Source organism: Podarcis gaigeae, assembly GCF_964106915.1.
Source record: "Podarcis gaigeae genome assembly, chromosome: 10".
NCBI classification, from domain to species: domain Eukaryota; kingdom Metazoa; phylum Chordata; class Lepidosauria; order Squamata; family Lacertidae; genus Podarcis; species Podarcis gaigeae.
The window spans coordinates 23,339,556-23,363,099 of record NC_139686.1 but is presented as its reverse complement, the minus strand read 5'-3'; the positions used below and the strand labels follow the sequence as shown (position 1 = coordinate 23,363,099).

General features: G+C 42.3%; 1 protein-coding gene across 5 annotated transcripts in view; it reads right to left on the bottom strand.

Moving 5' to 3' along the window:
• The window catches only part of TBXAS1 (thromboxane A synthase 1), a 297,489-nt gene that overhangs the window by 253,875 nt on the left and 20,070 nt on the right, over positions 1-23,544 (bottom strand). For all 5 annotated transcript variants that reach the window (XR_014555605.1, XM_083700528.1, XM_083700529.1 and 2 more), the window contains exon 3: positions 2,266-2,359. Coding sequence is in view for 4 of the 5 variants with exons in the window: in XM_083700528.1 (XP_083556654.1) it covers positions 2,266-2,359 (94 nt within the window). In the remaining variant the exon portion in view is untranslated. The remainder of the gene's footprint in view (positions 1-2,265; positions 2,360-23,544) is intronic.

The following is a 23,544-nucleotide window of genomic DNA, read 5'->3' as shown; positions in this document are numbered from 1 at the left end:
CAATGGATTTGTTGTTTTTAACTCAGCCACGGCTTCCTTTTTTTTCAGCCTGTGTAAATACCAGACAAGGGCCATGTTAAGTGCTCTCCCCTCAATTTCCATTCTGTTTGTCTCTCCAAAAGCAACACAACACCACAACGCAAGCCTTTTACTATCTCTGCAAGCCGTAATTAAAACGAGGGCCGCAGACAATATACCTTCAACTCATCATTTGTCTCTTCACAGACCTATTCAGTTTATGGTTTCCAGTTTCTACAGCTCCTGTCTCTCTCAAACCTGGGAGAATCAGAGTTCTAGTTCCAAAATTACACCAGGGTTGATTTCAAGCCACTCCATGCACTTAGCAGTTTGTTTTCCTTTACTTGCTTATCAAAGGGTGAGGGGTGGGGGGTTGGCAGATGCGGGGTGAGGAATGAGTCGCCTTTTCTGTGTCTCACCCACCCACTGCCACTTTGCCGCCTCCACCCTCCCGACAGCCATAAAACAGCTCAACCCGGCCAGACCGAAATCTAAATTGAGACAAAGCTCCCTGGTCTTCCACCCCTCCCTCCAACGCAGCCCCCATTTTCCATTCAGCAGAAGTGGGCCACTCGGAGGCAGCAGCCCAGGAGCTACAAGTAGGCCAGACAAGAATAAACAGCGCAAACAAAGAATATCCTGTCCACTCCAAGAGAGGCTGAAGAAGGAGTGATGTCTCCATTAAAATTCAATGCAGGGAAGCAGCACGCAGCCTGTCAGCAGCCTAGCTAATAAAATGAAATAAAAAGGCGAGGGGGAGGGGGAAAGTTTGCATTGGAGAATGAAGGAAAACATAGGGCAAGGTGCAGGTGCAGCCACAAAAGCCAGGCACTTCGCAGTTTTAAGGTTTTCCTCCTTAAGTGAAAAGGAACAAAGGGCAAATCCAAACAATTGTCATTAAGGTTTGTATTTCCCCTTCCTCCTCTAAGGAGCTCAGAAGGGCCTTCTTGGTGGTGGCACCCTCCCTATGGAAAGCCCTCCCTTCAGATGTCAAGGAGAGAAAGAATTACAAAACTTTTAGAAGACATCTGAAGGCAGCCCTGTATCAGGAGAATTTCTATGTTTGATGTTTTTAATTACCGGTATGTTTTTAGATCTGCTGTAAGCCACCCAGAGTGGCTGGGAAAACTAATTAAATAATATTTAATTTAATTTATTTATTATTGTTATTGTTATTGTTATTACTACTACTACTAAGGATGATACACATGCCTTTCCTGCTCCAAAGAACACAACAGCCTTGTGAGGTAGGTTGAACTGCTTACCCCGTGAGCTTCAAGACAGATGGAAGACGGAACCTAAGCCTCCCCAGTTTAAAGCCAACATCTCATCCGCTCAGCTACAGAGAACACAGGAGACTTATACAATGGATGCATACAGATTGCTGCTAATGCCATGTACGCTCACCTTCAAGCACCAGTGATGGAAGTGCACTGGAGGTGGAATAATTAGTAACGTGTACACATTACTTAGGACGCAGGTAGCGCTGTGGTCTAAACCACTGAACCTCTTGGGCTTGCCGATCAGAAAGTTGGCGGTTCAAATCCCAGCGACAGGCTGAGCTCCCATTGCTTGGTCCCAGCTCCTACCAACCCAGCAGTTCGAAAGCACGCCAAAAAAGTGCAAGTAGATAAATAGGTACTGCTCCGGCATGAAGGTAAATGGTGTTTCGGTGCACTGCTCTGGTTTTGGTGTTCCATTGTGCCAGAAGTGGCTTAGCCATGCTGGCCACAACCTGGAAAAACTGTCTGCGGACAAACGCCAGCTCCCTCGGCCTGTAAAGCAAGATGAGCGCCACAACCCCAGAGTCGTCTGCGACTGGACTTAAATGTCAGAGGTCCTTTACCTTTACCTTTTACACATTACTTGAGGCTAAGATCCACAAGGAGTATTGATGACCTGTGTGGGATTGTAGAAATTGGGCTTCTTACCTCTGAAAGCCCTGTCCAGAGGGAACCAATTTGGTTCGCAACACTGGGAACATACAGCTTGCAAACTCTCCCATCTTTGTGCAACTGTAGTGGAGAATAATTGGACTCTCCAAAATAAACTGATTTCTGGGATTTTTATGGTTTCCACCAGATTTTGCTTCAACAAACAAGATCACTGTGAACTTAAAAACATGGAACCCCTCCCTCTCATGGATTTACGTTGCATTCAACTGTGAAATGCAAAAGGAAAAATGGCAGGAAGCCGCTAGAAAGAGAAATCCAGAAAGAGGCACCGGATCCAGAGAGTGTGTCTTACCTCTCGAAAGTACAAAAGGTTTCCGATGAAAGGCAAAGGTGGAGGGTGGCGGATGCCCACTTTCTCCAGCCTGGAGAAGCCAGAGGTGGAATACCTGTAAAACAAGGAAAGTAATGAGGTTTGCACCAAGCCTTGCTTTAAGATTTAATGGATGGAAAGTCTCATGACTAAAAGGAAGAGAGCCCTAGAATCTAAGGAGCATAGCCGGAGCATAAAATCTCCTTCCCTTGGATGTTTGCAGTATGAGACTGGACAGACACCCCTCAGGGACATTACTGGATTCTGATTCCCAGTCATGGAATATCAAGAAAAGGCAGCTGGTGACCAAATACAGGCAAGGCACTCAGGTTGCAGATACACCTGATAAAATCAGATTCCCACGCCTCTAGCAATCTTAGAGACCACTCAGACCCTGTTTGTGGCTTTGATTAATGATTTACACACAGTGATCAATTGGGAGGGGAGGACAGGATTATTGATTCTATAATATCATTCCATTGCCTTTGATTGTGTTCATGAGCCTTCTGCAACTTAACTGCAGGATCTGGTAATTATTAAGAGAACTGCTCTGCAAAGGGTCAGCCTATTGCTAGCAGGGAGATATCAGGAGGCAATGATGGGCTCCTGTCTTGTCTCCTATAGGCACGGAATCCAGAACCATCATTTTATTGATTATACTTAGACACCATGAGTTCAGAAAATCAAACTAGTTAGAAAATATTCTCCTATTTTACAACAAGAATATCCCCTTTCCTCCCTCATAGTTTCCAATTAGCTGAAAGTTTACCTTTGCATTAGCCACAATTATTTCAGATTTATAAGCCTAGTGGACACCTAAACTGAAACCATATTTTTTTGTCTCAAGAAAACCAATAGCCACGAGACAGCAATGATGATTTGGCAATTCGTAGGCTAGATCTCACACGTACACACTACAGATACCATTACTTCTTTTCAGGAGGTCAGAGATAAGGAGGTCAACATTCACGAAGTCTTCCTTCTTCTAAACTAACCTATTTTGTGTGCGTTTTAATTAATGTATTGTCAACTACTGGAGCCCTTGTGACAGGGGATGTTAAAAATGTAGGTATTATTTATTCATTTTATATTGCGGCAGAAATGTACTAGGTGCTAAATAATAAATAAAAATAGATTTTCGCACATCTTCCAGTCTTTGACAGAGGAAAACAGGTACAGTACACTTGCTGTCTATATTAAGTGAAACAGTGAAGCAATAAGCAGTGTGGTGGGTGAGCAAAGTAAAAGGAGCTGGTGAGAACCCCCAACCCAGGAATTTGCAGACTGCGCCTAGGACTTGCCGATCGAAAGGTCGGAGGTTCGAATCCCTGCGGCGGGGTGCGCTCCCGCTGCTTGGTCCCAGTGCCTGTCAACCTAGCAGTTCGAAAGCACCTCCGGGTGCAAGTAGATAAATAGGGACCGCTTACCAGCGGGAAGGTAAACGGCGTTTCCGTGTGCGGTTCTGGCTTGCCAGAGCAGCGATGTCACGCTGGCCACGTGACCCGGAAGTGTCTCCGGACAGCGCTGGCCCCTGGCCTCTTAAGTGAGATGGGCACACAACCCCAGAGTCTGTCAAGACTGGCCCGTACGGGCAGGGGTACCTTTACCTTTACCTTTAACATCTAACTACACCTTACTTGCACAATGTAGAAACCACATCTGAAGTTAAAGACTCCTAAACTTCTGCTTATTTTTACTGAAACAGATCTTATTCTTCAAATATTTAAAGGAACTTTGGGAATGTTAAAAATGTTGTGTGCATTAGAAAAGTCGGAGGCTTCTGTTCTCAAGTATTATACAGTCTTGTGCCAGGCAAATCAGTACAATTTCTTATTTATTTTAAAACTGCCCTTTCATTATCGTATTCCAGAGCAGTTTACAGAACATAATAAAACAACAATATATCAAAAACAACAAATGCAAGCAAAGCGACAGTAGAAGAAGTTATCATTTCACTAAAAGCTCGTTATTAAGATCAGCAAATGCTTGGTTAAATGTGTAAGTATTTAACAGATGCCGAAACACAATGGATGCTGGTGCATTCATGTCATACATTTAAAGCACCATGATCCCACTTTAAACAATAATGGTGGCTTCCCCCAAATAATTCTGGGAGCTGCAGTTTATTAAGGGTGCTGTTAGGAGACCCTTTATTCCTTTTGTAGAGATACAATTCCTGGAGTTATGTACCTGGGAAGAAGTATCGACTGTTAAACCACTCTGAGAACTGTAGCTGAGAAAAATAGGGCTCTCCTAACAACTTTCATCACCCTTAATAAACTACAGCTCCCAGGATTCTTTGGGGGAAGCCAAGAATGTTCAAAGTGGGCATCACAGTACTTTAAAGGTACGGTGTGAATATGGCCAAATCTGATACCCGCTCATAACCAGTACAGAAAGAGCTTAAGCAGATGTTATGAGAGATAGAGAGACGCTGCGGTAATGTGTCTCTCAGCCCCTTCTTCCGCGTAACATTTACCGTAGGTCACTGTGCCTCCACTGGCGACATGACGCCGTTGTGCCATACATTGTCTTGCCCTGTGGCTGACACTCAGTGAGATGAAGCACATGCAGGGTGATGTTGCCTTTGCTTTTTGTCACATGTGCTATTTGTTTAAACCGGACATAATGAGGAAGAAGTAGGGAAAGAGAGATGAAGTAACACCAATGAGTTAAGGCCACAGTACAGCTCTTGCACAGCCATTGTAGGCTACGCAAATATAAAGTTTATGTGACTGACTAGGAATCTATGGCATAACCAGCCAGATAGCCTCTACCTCCCAGAATCCCAGTTTAATAGCTAAAACGTTTAAATGTTCATTTTCCACCCTTATAATTTTTGGGTGTGTTATTTGTTTTGCTACCCATGCCTTTGCTTTAGTAAGGAACAGATGAAAGTTGTTATGTATTGAGAGAGGTGGTGCGATTATTTTTTACTTTTTTTAAGCTTAAAATGCAATTTCACCAAGCAGTATAAAATTTCATAACATTTTTTCATCATGTAATTACATGCCTTAATTATGTAATTTGACATCTTAATTGCATAATTAAAAGGACATGATGTTTCAGCTTAATTAGACATCCTAATTATTATGCAAGTTCATATGCGCACATTGCAATCCCCTTTGCAAATGCAGATAGACAGATCTTCAGCCATTTTCCTAGATGTCAATAGGATGAATACATTCTGAACTGAATATATAAAGATACACATATAAATGGAAGGAAGCACCTGTCCCATAGTAGTATTAGTATTATTTACATCATAATGATTAGAGCGGGCTGCACTCTTCCACCCCTTACACACGGCAGTGGCATCACTTGGCATATCCAAAGGCATATCCCACTTCAACACACCTGGATAAGGAACAGGTTGTGATCTCAGTGCATTCCCAACAGCAAATATTAAACTGCTCAAGGAGCCATATTAAGATATTATGTGCGCGCAACCGTGCTTTTATATATACCATACACAAGTATACTATGCTTCTTTAACTCCTTTAAAAACTTTATCAGCCTCCTTTCCTGCACTGAAGGCTCCTTTCATTGCTCACAGCCAAAGGCCTTTACAAAAATTCAAGCCTAATTCTAGTTTCTTCCCCACCCTCCTGCCCACTGAGTTCTACAAGGGCAACACTGAAATTGAGGAAGAGGGAGCTGACAGGCATTGCCTCCGGTTGAACTGATGGCAAGCAGAAAGGCAAGCTGGCAAGGACTGGCTGCGTGCAGGCTATGTTAATAGAGCAATGCCTCCTTCACCCTGATGAACCAGATTGTATTGATACATATAACACCAGCATAAACTTCCCTACACATCTGTTCACGCTATTCCCCTCTTGCACAGGAACGACTCATTTAAAATACCTTAAAGCTTTTTGAAAAACCAGTGTTCTCTATGTTTGCAACATCGCGGTAGCGGACCTCCATTTTCCCAATAGTTACTGGATTAGCCTTACTCCGTATCCTCTCACCTATCAGCATAGTACCCCCCAAGCAAGATTCTCCTCTTCTTGGAAAAGCATTACTTTGAATGAAACGGCTCCAGCCCTGTTCCCTCTCATACTAAACAACTGATAGAACAAGGCATGTGAACCCCTTATCTAAAACATGATGGAGAATGTCTATTGCTTTCAGTTTCCTCATTTTTGGAGCACAGAGCTCAGTATGCTTTACATCAAACTGACAGTGAAAGAATGCTGATAGCCTAGTCCTCCATCACTTTCGCCATTAATCTGTTTTCCACGCTGCTTTTGAAAGATGTGGTGCATTTCCAGGAAGGACACCAGGGCCTGAAGATCAGAGAATCTGCTGGGATTTAAAAACCTTCCAATCTGACCCCTCCACATGCTTCAACTGTCTCTATACAGTGGTACCTCAGGTTAAGTACTTAATTCGTTCCTTTAGCTAATGGGGCCTCCTGCTGCCGCACAGCCAGAGCACAATTTCTGTTCTCATCCTGAAGCAAAGTTCTTAACCCGAGGTACTATTTCTGGGTTAGCGGAGTCTGTAACCTGAAGCATATGTAACCTGAAGTGTATGTAACCCGAGGTACTACTGTATTTGGGATTTTTAAAAAACCGTTGGTAGTGTGTGCAGTGCACACTGGCACTGCCATTCTTGCCATGACTGCCCCCGAGTCTCTAGAAGTTCAACATCTAAGCAATGGGCAGCTGCTTCTGGACTCTAGTGTACAGACGTGCATGTGCACAAACAAAAAGGCACAACACGCCTCCTCCAGGTGTGGTGGTAATGCAAGGAGGATGGAGCAAAGCTGTGCCTCCTGATTCCACCACATGGTGCAGTCCTGTCCCCAACATCTGTCACATTAGATATTGCTGACCCTTTCAATGCCGACAGGGGCACAATGTTGGGGGAGCGGCAGGGTCGAGGGGGAAAGCACTTATTTCTAAAACACCTTTAAACGAAACAGTAACCATTCTCGTCTTGAATTGTGGTGCCCAGAATTGTACTACAAGCATGATCTGGCCAAGAGAGAATATAGAGGCACTATGACTTCCCTTGATCTGGACACTATACTTCTGTTGATGCAGCCTAGAATAGCATTAGCTTTTTTTTGCTGCTGCATCACACTCTTGACTCGAATTAAGCTTATGGTTTACTAAGACCCCTAGATCTTTTTCACATATGCTACCGGCAAGCCAGTTGTCCCCTGTCTTATATTTGTGCAGCTTTTGTCCCTACTGAAATTCATTTTGTTAGCTTGGGCCCAGTCCTCCAATCTGTTACGGTCATTTTGAATCCTGATTCTGTCTTCTGAGACATTAGCTAAGCCTCCTAGATAAAAGTTATGATAACAGGCTGAACTATATTATCCAAAGAGCTTTTGATAGCGGCATAACTGTAAGAAAAAATTATTGATTAGTTACAATCCTATGCACACTTTTCTATGCACAGAACACCACAGAACTTAATTCTGTGTATATGTGCACAGGGTCAAACCACTAGATTAAAATGTTGTCCAATATTTCTTCTGCTATATTGAGAAAGTGTAGAGATTTTAGATTTTAAACTCCTGTTTCACAGTATAAGATTCCACTTTTGACTTACTATGTTTCATAATAGTACCATTATCTGGGTCTGCATGCCAGAGGGAAGAGCAATTTTGGATAATATAGGACAGGATGCACTTCATAAATAGCTAAACAGGAAATTGTTAATGGTTTTTGCGGTTATAATTATTTGGCGGGGGGGTTGTACACTGGAGGCTATAAATAAAATGGTGTTTATTGAAACATGATTTGAGAAGTTGCTTTGACCAGTTGTAAACCAATTCTGTTCTTTGCAATTCATACGAATTTAATTTAATTTAAGGGTCTATTTAATTTAAGTAAAGGATTTGAAACAGCATCTGAAGCCCTATCAGAGTGAATGACTTCACTATAGCTTCATGTATGGGGAGAGAGACATTGATTTTTATTTTTAATGATACCAAGCAGGAAAAATGAAGACACACATCAGAATGTTACCCTTTCCCCACTATCCCAAACCTTTCCTCATAATGGAAAACAGGAATTTTCACTGAGGAGGGAAACATCCAAGATAGTGTTCACTGAAGCGCTTTCCTCCTAAAGGGCTGATAAAAAGAGGTTTTTCGTTTTCAGTTGTGGCTGCTGGCATATTGGCAAGTGCAAGGCTGAGCCATCTCTCACTTATGCACACCTGGTTTATGAAAGAGAACAACAAACAGGAGAGATGACTCAGTAGCACTTATGAAACACACACATTCGTCATCTGAAGTTGCTGTTGTTCTCATTGTTTTCTTAGCAGGCTGCAGCTGGCGATGATAAACCAGGACAAAAGGGTAATTGGCTATAGCTCTGTTAGATTACCAGTGTTGGGAGATAAAATATATTCTGGCAGGCCACTGAACTGGCAAAGGATAATGGGCAGTTGCAATGTCAAGATTTCCTACTCTTAACAGCCACTGTTGATTATATTTATAACTTGTCCCTCCCTTAGGGGACGAAGAGGGGGTGTCCTGCCCAGGTATGCATCAATTACAGATGACCCTATATAAGACTCCCTGCAGGCACAAAACTAGCCCACCAGGAATATCCAAAGTGGTACCCCCTAGCTGCAGCCAGGATATTATTTAATTTACTTATATTTACATACTTTATATCCCAAGCGGACCTGCTGCAAAAAGAGCTTTTAAGCTCTCCAACTTGCCTAGATTTATCTCATGCATTTGAATCAGCTTGTCTTCAATTGCTTATGGCTGAAATTGTGCTAGTTAAATGTGCGTAAGACACAATCATGCTGCATTACATTTCATGCGATATGTAAACATTCCCTGCTGTCTGAGGTCTGTTACTCCAGTTATATCTTACAGTGGGTTTATGACCATATAAATAAATCTGCTCTGACCAACCAAAATATGAATAAGTAACTAGTGCTCAGGGCGGCATGAGTGCCACCCAGCAAAAGACCACTGGTTAATTTATAAAACCAGGGACACCATAGATGACCTGGAATCCATATTCTTTAGAGCCAACCTATGCTTGCGGGTTGTGGAGTAGTAACTTTGCAGGCTATGCTCAAGCTCCATGAATCTGAAGAACGGTCACAACATATAACGCAACAGGCTGCTTAACATATAAAACAGTGCAGAAGCTTCACCCTGTAGATGAAGCAGTTGCAGCTAATCTTCAGAGAAGATTTGCACGGTCTATATTTATCCAGGGTTAAGAACAAAGCCCTTCAGGCTAACAAGTCAGCAGTACAGCTAAAAAGGTAAAGGTAAAGGTACCCCTGCCTGTACGGGCCAGTCTTGCCAGACTCCAGGGTTGTGCGCTCATCTCACTCTATAGGCCGGGAGCCAGCGCTGTCCGCAGACACTTCCGGGTCACGTGGCCAGCGTCACAAGCTGCATCTGGCGAGCCAGCGCAGCACACGGAACACCGTTTAGCTACTACCTCTTAAATCTTTCAGATCCACAGGACAGCTTAAACAAGCACCTGGTTATGTAGTGCTGACTTGATGCTTTCATGCTCGGATTAAAAGTAGCCCCTCCCGACATTTGAGAAGCTCCAGGTTTTTCAGGTGAGAATTACAGGTGCATGGAAGGGAATCTCAGTGGGTAACCAGTGTTACTTCTTTCTTCACTCTCCTTTTACATTCTTGTGCCGCTAGAACAATGTCCATTCTTCAAGTTTAAATGCCACGTACATTTAAATTACTTCAAAGCTGTCCCAGCGCCCTTTGTTCAGTTTTCTTTTTATAACACTCCTTGCGATCTTGAATAATAAACATAAATTCCTCAGTGTTCAGTTCTGTGGTCAGATTAATAGAGGTGGATGCTGTGGTCAGTTGGGGTCCTTCGCCGTTATGTAATTAATCAAATGCTCCTTTTTCTGAAAAGTAGGTATACAGAGAGCCAACTTTCAGGCTTCCTTAAAAACTTCCCAGAGCTCATAACAGTTTGGGGGTCTATAAACAGGGGTCAGGATTCAAGGTCTGCATAACAAAGGGCAAAATGGGTCTTTACCAGGGGTGTCCCCATTTAAGCAAGACTAGTTTTAGTCTCGCTTTAAATGTACTTTTTGTGTTTTTGAATTGTTTTTAATTAGCTCATGTGCAAATCACAATGAGATTGTAGCTTAGAAGGCAATTGATAAATTCATTGTACAAACAACTATAACAACTAAATATAGGGTGGCTGTGTATCCTATTTTATAGATAGTCATCTTTTGAAAGCGTCCTCTGTCTGAAGGGCTGTCCAGTCCAAGCCTGGTTTAAAGATAAAGAACGGGCCATGAAACCACAAAACAGGCACACAAGTCATTGGTTATTGTCTTTCAATGCTACGGTGAGCTGTACTGTATTTCTCAGTTTGCATCAAAACATAAATTTGCAGATCACTGTCCTCTTTTCGCCCTTTTTGATGATACATTCCCCCTCTCTTTTCAGCAAAATGCTGCAAGAGTAATGCAGGAGGGTATAGACTTTAGGGGAATGTTCAAATGTACTCCCTAGTGCTATGAGCTCTTTCCACAGGGAGGCAGCTCCAGTCACTATAATTCTGATATATGCTACACTTTTTCTATAGTATTTGGATATTTTGCGCTCAATTAATTGCTTTCGGCTTTCAGTTACCATCTTTGGGCTTTTTTCGGGAAGGAAAAACAAGATGCAAGCAATCAACGAAATGAAGTTATCCTCTAGAGTGCTATCAATCGGTTATTTCTTCCAGGGAACTTTGGGAAATTTAGCTCTGTGAGGGAAATAGGGGTCTCCTAAGAATTCGGCACCCTTAAGTACCCAGGATTCTTTGGGGGAAGCCATGACTATTCAAAGTGGTGCTTTAAAGTATGGTGCTGATGGTTCTAAGTAAGGAATCAAAAGGAAGAATGAACACACAGCTAAACTTTTCATGCACCGAGTATCAGAAGGAAAGCAACAACTTTGTACTTGAGGGAGACAGAAACTTGCTGGTGTTCAGAAATCACTCTCTTCCTTACTGCTGGTTCAATATTTTTCTCCTTTACACAGTTTGAACTTGTTCTTGGCCTCCACGAGGAGCACAAACACAAGACTTCCATATGAATGAGGCCTTTTATGTAACTCACAGGTGCCGCTGTGTATAACAGTACATGTGTAATAAATATGGCACAGATCCAGCACTCCAGGCACAGCCAATCCGTCTTGAAAAGTGACCACCAGGAAAAGTCCAAAGAGGCTATTTTTAAAACCATGAACGCTAACATAACTAATGAGTTTTAGCTTGAAATAAAAAAAACACATATTTGCCGAAGATAAAAAAGTAAAATCGCAGCTTTAAAACGAACAATTCAAAATACAACACACAACACACAGAGAACAAAAGCAGATAGTGTTATCTCAAAATATTTCTGGATGTTTTCAGCACAAAGTTTGCAGAGCTAAACTTTGACTGCAGAGGCAAGACCTGTTGCACAAACAGACATTTTGCAAGCTACTGCAAGTGACAAAACAGGGATGGAGAGAAAAGAGGAGGGGAGGCCAAACATTTGTAGTTCAAAACATATTTTAAAGCCTGTTCAAAAGAGCAGTTGGGAAGAAGATAGGAAGAGCTCCCTGCTGGATCAAACCTAGGGGTTCCCTACACACTTGCTATGAAGCCCATTGATTTATCTTTAATTCCATGTACTTGTGACAGTTTAAACAAATAATCTTGTAGTACCTTAAAAAAATTATTACGGCATAAGTGTTTGTGATGTTGTGCTCAGGTTCTGTTTGTGACCTTCGCACAGGCATCTGGTTGGCCACTGTGAAAACAGGATGCTGGCCAAGGTGCTAGACTCCAACCCGTGAAAGGTTATGCCAAAAAAGCAGGGCAATTATTAGACTTTAAGGATGCTACACAATTCTTTGTTTGATGTAACAGGAAAACTCGCTATCCTTCTGAAACTTTTCACTATGGGCAGTTAGACAGTGTTCCCAATCCTGCCCCATATTAATAATATTTAAGTCATACTCCAGCCTTTTATCCCAAAAGGTTTCCTTGTAGCTTGTGCAAGAGCAAGAATTGCTGACCCTCAGAGCAATATGCACACACCCTACCTTTCTGAAGGAGTCGCTGGATACGGCTCCTGACTGAAATGAGGCAAGCCAAGAACACAAACTCATTCAGAAATGCAACAAGCAGTTTCTGCTGGAGGTAGGTTTGCTTTATTATCAATTTATTCCCTGGACCTTTAACAGCAGCCTAGCATACCAGCTCGGAATGCTGTGAAATGCTTCATGAGAGGATTCCTCCTAAGAAAATCTTTAATAAAAATACAAAAACAAAAAAAAAAAAGACACAGGAAGAGGCCATGCTTTTAGTTTTTGGCCAAACAGTAACTCTCTTCTGATGGGATAGATTTGAGCATTTAGCCCTCCCCAATACAGAAACACAAAAGAACTGCTCGTGTCTTGTGGAATGGAGTCATGCCCAGAACAGTTAATCATACACAGAGGCAGCAAGCAGCCCCCTTCATAGATGACACTCTGGGCTCACAGGGCCTTTCTGTTCATTTGCTGTTGTTTTCTCCCACATGGCACACCCAGTGAAGCTGATTGGCAGCCATTTTAGGACAGACCCAAATAGCAGCATGCAATTCAGTCATTGCCACAGTACAGTGGTACCTCGGGTTAAGTACTTAATTTGTTCCGGAGATCCGTTCTTAACCTGAAACTGTTCTTAACCTGAAGCACCACTTTAGCTAATGGGGCCTCCTGCTGCCGCCGTGCCGCTGGATCACGATTTCTGTTCTCATCCTGAAGCAAAGTTCTTAACCCGAGGTACTATTTCTGGGTTAGCTGAGTCTGTAACCTGAAGCGTATGTAACCCGAGGTACCACTGTATGCAATAGCCAGTGGCTTTAAGACTGTAATCCACAAACTGCGTGCCACAGGAGATTTCAACAAGTCCAGCATGCTGTTTCCTTCTATGGCTAAGCAAGCTGCCCCACCAGGAACTAGCATTCAGGGGCATGCTGCCTCTGAATGGGAAGCTCCACGTGGACATAATGATGGATCTCGCTACTGGCTAACTAGTTGTGATGGCAACATGAAATATCAGTGTCCAGAGGCAGCTGTATCACAGAATACCTAGTACTGAGAAGCCACAGCAGGAGCAGGCTATTGCTTTTCCAACCCTGCTTATCGGCTTACTGAAAGTGTTTGTTTGGCAATGGAGGTAAACATGATGTTGGACCAGATGAACCAATGCTCTGAACCAGCTGGGCTTTTCTTACGCTCAGGTCATATACGGCACGCAGCTTGGGAATTCCCAGTTTGCGGCATATTCTCGCAAACAGGTACTTGAGATAAAGGATAGAAACTGCTGTCAACATACGGCTTAGTGGCTGCTTAAAAGCATCTGGAATAGTAGCAGATGGGGATTGCATGCTCTACCAAGGCAATAAGCCAAACCTCAGTTTTTCCAGGTGGTTATAAGAAGCTGGTAATGTTGCCAACACAACCAAAATTCCGTAATCCTGGGTCTGGCTAATTTCCAGAACAGGAGGCTTTAAAGCCAAAGCTAAGCTTATTTGTTGTGTCAAAGTGAGACTTTCCACCAGGTGCCGTTCCTTCTGTCACCGTGCCATGGAAGGGAAGAAGATGCACCCTTTGATGCAATTCTTTTAAAGGAAAATTTCAGAAAGCGCTCATCTGGTTCTCATTCTCCACCCTTCCAACATGTATTTGTAAATCTCTGGAACATTTCATTTTCTTTTCTGACTTTTCCCAACATACAACCCTATCAGCTTATGCCAGTGTTTGGGTCTACCTCCGGATGCTCAGAGACAAATAGTTTGTTGAGTGAAAAGAGCAGGTCTCATATCCAGCAGTCTGGGCTATGCTGCAATGTACGGCATTTGCCCAACAACTCCTAGGCTGTAAAGGAATGTGCAAATGAACATTTTTTAAGAAAAAAAGAATGAAGAAGAACAGGACATTTGGCCAGTATTTTGCTTCTTGGAATCTGATCCTGTAAATAAGCAGTTAAGGAGGAAAAAGTGGCCTCAATACTACCATCTGCAGAGGGTGCAGAGGTGAGGGGCGGCGGGGCAGAGGCATCAAGGGAATGGGCCATCATTGAAAGACATCTTCCAGTGGTCTGTAGCATCCCTTCCCATCCAGCTACTGCTGCAAACAGCACACATAGATTCAGGGCAGGTTCCAAATAGCTATTCTGGTTGATATGACAGGTTTTAACTATTTCCCCAAAAAAGCAAAAGCAAAATTGAAAAAAAAGTTTAGAAAATAATAATTAGGTGGGGAAGTGGAAGAATGCAAGTCTTTGGTAATTTAAATTTTTCTTTTAAGATTTATCCATACTGATGTGCCATTTATAGCACATCTCATCTCAAGATGAATGCATGACCATAAAAAAAAATGAAGATTAAAATCAGATAGATGAATCAGAAAAACACAGCATTTAAAGTAAAGGAAGTGTAAGATATAGAAGACCATAAACATAAAACGCAACACAGATTTTAAAGTGTGCACACCTAAAATGCGTAATCTCCTAAAATTTAAAGTATGCATATGACAAACTACTATTTGAAAATGCATGTTCCTTACACACCCACTCATCCTACAGACCGTGGCAAATTAGGATGGCCATGTATCCCTTTTTTATTCACAGGACAGGCCTGTTCAGTCTGTTTTAAAGATAAAGAACCCTAAGACAAGCAAGCAATTTGTATCTGGAGAGCAGACTGAAGATACCCCTAGGTCACCTGGTGACAATCTTCCATGATACATATGAGATGTCAGCGGACTCCTTTTTGGTGATCCAGTAGAGGCCACCCACAGCCAAGCAAGGGTAGTTTTACCAATGCTACTTTACCAGAATAAAGTTGTTTGCAAAGGAGAACTCAGAGCAGGAGGTGACAGAGAGAAGCATGTGTAATATTCTATAATCCACTAGGTAAGCCATTGCTTATTCCTGCCTGGCAAAAAAAAAAAGCCCCACATTGCAGCATGCCCAAGTAACAAAACATTGATTGCTCTATTGTTTGGGGCATGTAAACATGTTTCACAAAAGGTGATAGAATCAGTGGAATACACCAGTGCACTTATTTTGATGAGGAGGCTATTGCACTCCAGGACAAAAATTCAAACTATGGTCCTTCTAAGATTTTCTTTTATTTATCCCAGAGGTGGACAGACTTCAGTTCTGCTTTATCTTTTCTTTTCTTTTTAATTAAAACTCCCAAGATCATTGCACAGTCGTACCTTGGTTGTCAAATGCCTTGGTACTCGGATGTTTTGGCTCCCGACCGCCGCAAACCTGGAAGTGAGTGTTCCAGTTTGAGAACTTTTTTGGAAGCCAAATGTCCGACGTGGCTTCCAATTGAGTGCAGGAAGCTCCTACAGCCAATTGGAGGCCACGCCTTGCTTTTTGAACCATTCCGGGAGTCGAATGGATTCCTAGAACGGATTATGTTTGACAAGCAAGTTACCACTGTACATAAAATTTGTATAATTAAAGGCCATGGCACCTCTGAGCACATTCTGAGCCTGGGAATTTGTTTCTAGTACCAAAACTAAACTGAGTTTGCACTCAGAATTTCACCCTTGGTTAGCTTTTTTTCTTCTCCTCCTTCACTACAGAAATCAAATTTAGTTGAGGGAAGTGGGTTTATTGTTGCCATTCCTAAAACCAATGGAAATCAGAAACCCTTGTCCACTTACTGCAAATCAGCTAAAGATTTACCAATAGATCCCATTCTGCTTTCTGCTCACCCTTGATTTGTGCCAAGTGTGTAGGCCTGTTCCACATTACATTTGAACAAATGAAGTTCATTCCCAGCACAATCTATCCCCAGCCAGCCTTGATCGAGCATCAGTAGAACAACAGAACAGTGGGAAATTCTATAGCCAGCAAAGAAACCAAATGGAAAAAGTATCAAGCTGGGCTTACAATTAAGTCCTCATTTCAGATAGTAGACTTGGGGGGCGAGGGGCGGGGTGTAACGAGTGGCAAATTTGGGGCAGATTTCCTGTGAGTGAACATACAAGATTTTTCAGTCCTTTAAAAAAAAAAATCAGTAAAAAGTCAATCTTGGAGCCCAAAGATTGAATTAAAATAATTTTATACAGCCTCTCTTTTCCTCCTTTTGTAAATCCTCAAATGATTTACAAATTATAACAATATATAAAAGTGACAATTAATGGAATCTAAGCAAGAGCAATGAAAAAAGCAACTCAGCATCATATGATGAATGCACAACAGAAAACTGAATGTCCTGGCCTGCCAGCAAGAGGTTAATAAATAAAAGGCATCATGGGTGTTCTGGGACAGAACATCATTGAGTTCTAGGGCTACAACCAAAAAGGCCCTGCTTCTTGGGGAAGCTAATCTAACCTGCAGATGGAATTCTCAGCCGGGGCTCACAGGCGGCTATCAGTTGTTGAAGGGGGAAGGCATTCTCTGAAATTTACTTGGGACAGCGACTTCAGGAAAGTTGTGCCATCTCAGAGCATCTCTTATATTACCAGAGTGAGGAGGACTGCTATTAGGGGGCTCTTCAGTCTGCCGCCCAGGTACAAAGGTTTGAGGGGCAACTTCAAGGCCTCTGCTCACCTTTCTTGATGTTTCTTTCCCTTTAGACTGAATTTGGACCAGACAGCCCTTCATTCAAATAGAGGGCACCTTCAAATAAAGCACTGGCCTCTGTAAAGAAGGCCATTAAAGGTAAAGGTAAAGGTACCCCTGCCCATACGGGCCAGTCCTGACAGACTCTGGGGTTGTGCGCCCATCTCACTTAAGAGGCCAGGGGCCAGCGCTGTCCGGAGACACTTCCGGGTCACGTGGCCAGCGTGACAAAGCTGCATCTGGCGAGCCAGAGCCGCACACGGAAACGCCATTTACCTTCCCGCTGGTAAGCGGTCCCTATTTATCTACTTGCACCCGGAGGTGCTTTCGAACTGCTAGGTTGGCAGGCGCTGGGACCGAGCAGCGGGAGCGCACCCCGCCGCAGGGATTCGAACCGCCGACCTTTCGATCGGCAAGTCCTAGGCGCTGAGGCTTTAACCCACAGCGCCACCTGCGTCCCAAAAGAAGGCCGTTAGGCCACCCTAAATAGAAGCCCATGACATCTGCAACACACCCGGCATTTGCAAGTAGACACGCCAGTAAAAGTTTCCAAGCACTAAGAAGACATGAGCTATATAAGGCTCCAAATTATTCTCCATCTCAGATCAAAATCTCAGGTGGATAATTCCCAGGCCAAGCTTGGTGGTTTCATTGTTGCTCTTTTTTCTTTTTTAAAAAAACATCTTTATTAATTTTGAACAAATCACACCCCCACCAATTTTATACCACTACCACAAAAACAAAAAGAAGAAAAAGGGGGGAGGCTGCCACTCTTTAAAGGCCTTTGTACTCTCCTCTTTCCTCTGCAGCAGTATCTCAATATTGGCGGGAACTTGTGTGTAGTTTTTTGCTTCATTTTTAAATTTCTGCAATAAAAGGGAAGCCATAAAACGGTCTCCAGTCTTTATGTTCCCATTAATTGCAAGGCGAAATTGTGGAGATGAATCTCTCATCCTACTACCGTTTCCTTCTGGGTACAGTCCTATGAATGTTTACTGGAGAATAAGTGCCCCTGAATTTAGAGGGGCTTTCTTCCGAGTAAACATGCATACCCATGCATATATCAGCATTTACAGGAAGACTGTGTAAAATAAGCCACTTTGACTGACATGCCATAATTGGTATGGAATGTTCCTTCCAACTCGCCTGCCCCCACCCTTATTATCATTGAACACATTTGTAGGGGGAGAAAACAGGATGTTTTGAATCCAGTCATTTCTCATGACAGTGTCACTGCACTGTACAAAAGTAGTATGATTCCCCTTTGGGTTCTCTTAGGCACTACAGAATCCTGAAACAGTTCTCTCCAATCTCCATAATAAAAGTTCATTAAAAACAAATTAAAAGGAAACCAGCAACTTCAACAAGCCTTAAAAAGCCACTGGCTTGCATTCAGATTAGTCCTCCGTTTGAAAGTATATTATCAGAAAGTATATTTGCTTATGGTTCCTTGGGGGGGTATTGTCAAGTGAGCTTGACTCCTGGAAAGAGGGAAATTTTGTGGATGGGTGGTTCTGGTGTGTGGGACTGCCTATGTCATTCATAGATAGATAGATAGATAGATAGATAGATAGATAGATGATAGATAGATAGATGATAGATAGATATCTTTATTGTCATTGTCCCATATAGAACAATGAAATTGAAAAACTACATAAAACATTCAAAACCCCCTAAAAACTCTGAAACCCCATTTTAAAATACACTATACTATACTATACTATACTATACTATACTATACTATACTATACTATACTATACTATAAAATACACTATACTATAGTGATACACTGCCTTGTTACATTTCTATGAAATTTCTGGGACAGAAATATTTCAATAAATACAGTGATAGCTGGGAGAGAGAGAAAACAACCACCACCCAGTTGAGGGAATGTACCCTGTCATTTCATCCAGTTGCGTGACTTAGGCTGCTAGGCTTTAGCTGCAGTACAATGCAGAAGTAATCTGTGGTTAACCAGATTTTCAAACAATACAACTTTGTTTGCAAAACAAATGTCAAGCTGGTTTAAGTTAGAGGTAGATAGATAGACAGACAGACAGACAGACAGACAGATAGAGAGATAGATGATAGATAAGGTGCCTAGATAGACACAGGCTGATCCCTGAACTGAACATCGCAATGCTCATGTTTTTAAATTTTGCACAGCCATAAACTGGCAACACCCTTTGAAGGCAGGTCTGTAATTTAACTGTGCATATGCAATTTTGGGCAGAAAGAAATAGGACATTAAGTGAAATGGTGTTTTGTTGCAGGGTGGTGGTAGTCGGGAAGAGAGGCTGTTTTTATTTTGCTGAGAAAGAGAATGCTGTCTAATTTTTACTTTTACCAGTTATTACATGGTGAAATTCTGCTTGGAATGACAGCCTGGGCGTTATTAGCAGCATCTGCCAATCAACAACAGTATCATCCAGCTGAAAGCTGACATTCCAGACATGTAAACTTGCTTCTTGTTATATACAACATATAAAATCAAACCAAAAGCAGTAACCCGATAAACCCCCTCGCCCACATTCTAAAAGGGTGTTGAATGTCAATAAGATCAACCAAAGGCCTAGTTTAAAAGGAATGTTTTTGCCTGGTGCCTAAAGGTGTATAATTAAGGTGCCAGGTGAACTTCCCTGGGGAGAGCGTTCCATAGGCGGGGAGCCATTGCAGAGAAGGCCCTGGAGCAGTAAGGTAGGCCTGCAACAAAATGCTGCAGCGCAGACTGCTCTTTGCTCTTTTTTTCTAAACTCCCACCAGCTCTATAGTCAAAACAATCCAGGGGATGGAGCAACTACACTTTGAGGAAAGTTTACAAAATGTGGAGCTTTTTAGTTGGGAGAAAAGGTGAGCAAGTGAGAACATAGTAGAAATGCATAACATTATGTATGGTGTAGAGAAGGTTTCAATACAGGCGGTCCTGAAACTATGGCCCGCGGGCCAGATCCCGCCCGGCAATGGCAGAACCCGCCACTGTCTAACAAGTCTACATACATTTCCATCCTTCCCCCTCCCTCCTCCTCCCTTTCCCACTGCATGCAGGGACAGGAACCGACGTCAGGAGCCTAGGTGTCACCTAGTCCAACCCCCTACAATGCAGGATTCACTGGCCCCTTAGCACGCTTAGTTAAGCTGTTGTGGGTCTGCTTCAACTCCAAAAATTGTACGTCCCTCTTGTGCATGGGTGGTACTGTTTTAGCTGCGTGCACAACCTGAACATCAGCAATAGAAGGAGTGATAAAAATACATCTGGTATTCTCCATGCATACACACATTTAATAATAATAATAATAGTAACAACAACAACAACAACAACAACAACAACAACAACAATTTATTTATACCAACAACAACAACAACAATTTATTTATACCTCGCCCATCTGGTTAGGCTTCCCCAGCCACTCTGGGCAGCTCCCAACAGAATATTAAAAACACAATAAAAGATCAAACATTAAAAACTTCTCTAAACAGGGCTGCCTTCAGATGTCTTCTAAAAGGAAGATAGTTGCTTATTTCCTTGACATCTGGCGGGAGAGGGTGCCACTACCAGAAGGCCCTCAGAGCTGGACCTCATTGTCCAGGCTGAATGATGGGGGTGGAGATGCTCCTCCAGGTATTATACCTTAATAATACCTTAAGGTAATAATTTATTAAAATAATTGATAAATTATTATCAATATTTGGCTATGTCTTAAAGGTACAGGAGCCCAAGACCCCTGCAAAGATGCCTCTGTCAGCTGCCACCACCATACATGTCTTTTGTGCTTCCTCGCTTTCCTTAAAGTACAAATCACAAATAGTCATGTGTCAAATTCTTTTAAGCGCAGAACCTTCACAGCTGCCAAGGAGCACATCACAAAACAGAAAAAAGAAGAAAGGCTATAATTTCACCTCCTTCGTTTTATTATTGTTTGACCTTCAGTTCTTTGTTGCCTTTGGATCGCCTCTGCAACTAGATATAGTCTTTTTCACTGTTTATACTTTTCACACAAGAAACAGCTTTTTGCTGCCAAGGAAGGAAGTCTTATAATTTTATTTTTTGCTCACAATTGTCTTAAGAATAGCATTTTAAAAATATGTGTGCTGTTAAACACACACAACATGGGAGAAAGATAAAATTCCAATCCATTACCCTTTTAGTAGAAGTTCTTGTCGTTTTTTGGTCATTCTCAGAGAAATGACACAAATAACTCAGCCTGTTCTTCACAAGTCGGCCAGTGTTTAATTTAGCGCAGTATTGCATTTATAGGTAGTTCCTTCCCCTCCAGATGGTTGCCATCATAATTTAGAAAGCTATGCAACATAAATGCATCCATTTTCCCAATAATATGGACAGAAGGACACAACACCTGTATTTTAATGGGCACGTTACAGGTGTTTCCAAACCCTTCGGTGACTTCCGTTGGAAGCTACCAGACATTATTTAGCTTCAAGACTTGAGGGTTAAGAAATGGATCAATGAGAGCCAACAAGGCTTCCTGCCATCTTCCAGTCCTCAAAGATTTCTCTCCAAATGTTCCATCCAGGTGAAAAAGGAACGATCGCCTCACCTCTGCTGGACCAGAGAACACCCCCTTTAGTGACAGCTTCTATCTTAATTTCCTACCAATAACATATTTACTTGTTTAGTATACTTTTAAAAAATGGCATGTTCTCAGCAACTGTGGTTAATGCAAAATGACTTTACCAGGCCCCCACCCCTGTGACTTCACCAGGGTCTACCTGTGGGTCTCAGGTCTGGGCCCTGAAATCTCAGAGCCTAGGATGGTTCTGACCTGGCAACCAAACATGCGGTAAACATTTAGACTGGAAGCTGTTCGGGACAGGGATCCACATTTTCCCCTTGAGTTACTCTGTAAAGCACTACATATACCCTGCTGTGCTACATACTTTATTTCACAATCAGTACTATTTGACTTGAAATGTGGGAATAAGAAACAAGGACAGCTGAATTCAGTAAAAACAAAATATAGAACCCTTCTTCATCAACTCATGTTGGAAATTCCTTTCCCTGTTGGAAAAAAAAGACCTTAAAAATACCATGTATACAGAATCAAAAGGTGAACTACATCAGTAAGTTCTAGATCCTATTTATGTTATTTTAACCAGTCTTTGGAAAGCAGGATACAAGCCAAACCTCAGCCATTGTATGTGGGGGAATGTTGATACTACAACTATCCGCATCTGTTAAAGGATGTTAGCAGACCCTGATTTTTATAGAACTGTTGCAAATAGCTTCCAAGGAACTGTTTTCTTTCCTCCCCCCCCCCCCCAGAAGGAAATCTTCTTAATTTGCCTCATATCATAGTAACACGTTATGGTTAGCAACATTTTTAAGTGGAGGATGCGGGGGAGGGATTGTTTGACATTAAAAAAAAAAAAAATAGGGTCAGTACAAAATTCAAAACTCCCCAGACATAAAGCAGCCCTTGTCTTACTTCTCATCTAAACACACTGATCCAAAATAACACCTGGCCACTGATGACTTTTAGAGAGCTAAACCAGAGCCGGACTTGTTTTATTCCATCCTGTGGATATGTCACCCGACACCAGCAAAGCCTCAATGACAAATCTCTCTGAATGTCAGGTTTTAAAATATTTTGCATGCCTGAGGCCAGATATGGAAAGGCCTCAAACACCCAAAATACACACAGAGCCCTTTTATAAATAAGAAACATTTTATCTTGCTTTGCTTTATTCCTGCTTGCTAATTCTTCCTATCACTAGGCTGCCATTTAAAAGAAACCCAAATCCAGATCCTACCAGGGTTACTTTTTTGTAATAGAAACACAAGCTGCTTTCTTCTGAAATGATGTTCCTCCAGGAGAGAACTGGAGAATTATAGAGCAAGTGGCCAAGCAAGGTGTAGCTGTGTCACTAATCCCTGCATTACCAAAACTGCTGGTAGGAAGAGGCCATTCTACACACTGGTCGCCCACAGCATCCCAAGTGATACTAGAGAAACAACCAGATCCAGCAAAGACTTGTACATTTGCTGGCTTACAAATATATGAAGATCATAGAATCATCGAGTTGGAAGAGACCACAAGGGCCATCGAGTCCAACCCCCTGCCAAGCAGGAAACACCATCAGATTCTTGTGGGTCAGACCAAAAACTCATCTGGTCCAGCATCCACAATAGCCAGCAAGCAGATCCTGAGTTGCATGACTCTTCCCCACTTGAGATTATCAGTAAACTACTCTGGGATGGAATATAAAGTAATTTTTTAAATCAAAACATACAAGAGTATTTTCTCAACTAGGGTGCCATAATTATGGAATGTTCTCTCAAACAGAGACCCTACTGGCACCCACTGGCATCACAGTGAAGACATTTTTATTATTTCAGACAGCTGACGGCCTGTATTTTAAATATTGGAAGGAGAATGGATTTAAAACTCTGGTGTTTAATGGATAATTAACCGTGTTCTTTGTTTATTTTAAATAGCAGAAAATAAAGGTAACCTTTATTTCTATTGTATTTATTTATATAGTGCCCTGGGCAGAGATCCAACAGGTGCAGCCTTCCCTGTCATGGGGGTACACTGAAGAGGGAGGCTCCGCATGTAGTACGACTAAACTGGTTCTGCTCCCCCTAAATCCGCCTCGGCTGAGCTTATATCCTATTTCTCTCCCTTCTTGTTGCCATGTGCTCAGGCCTC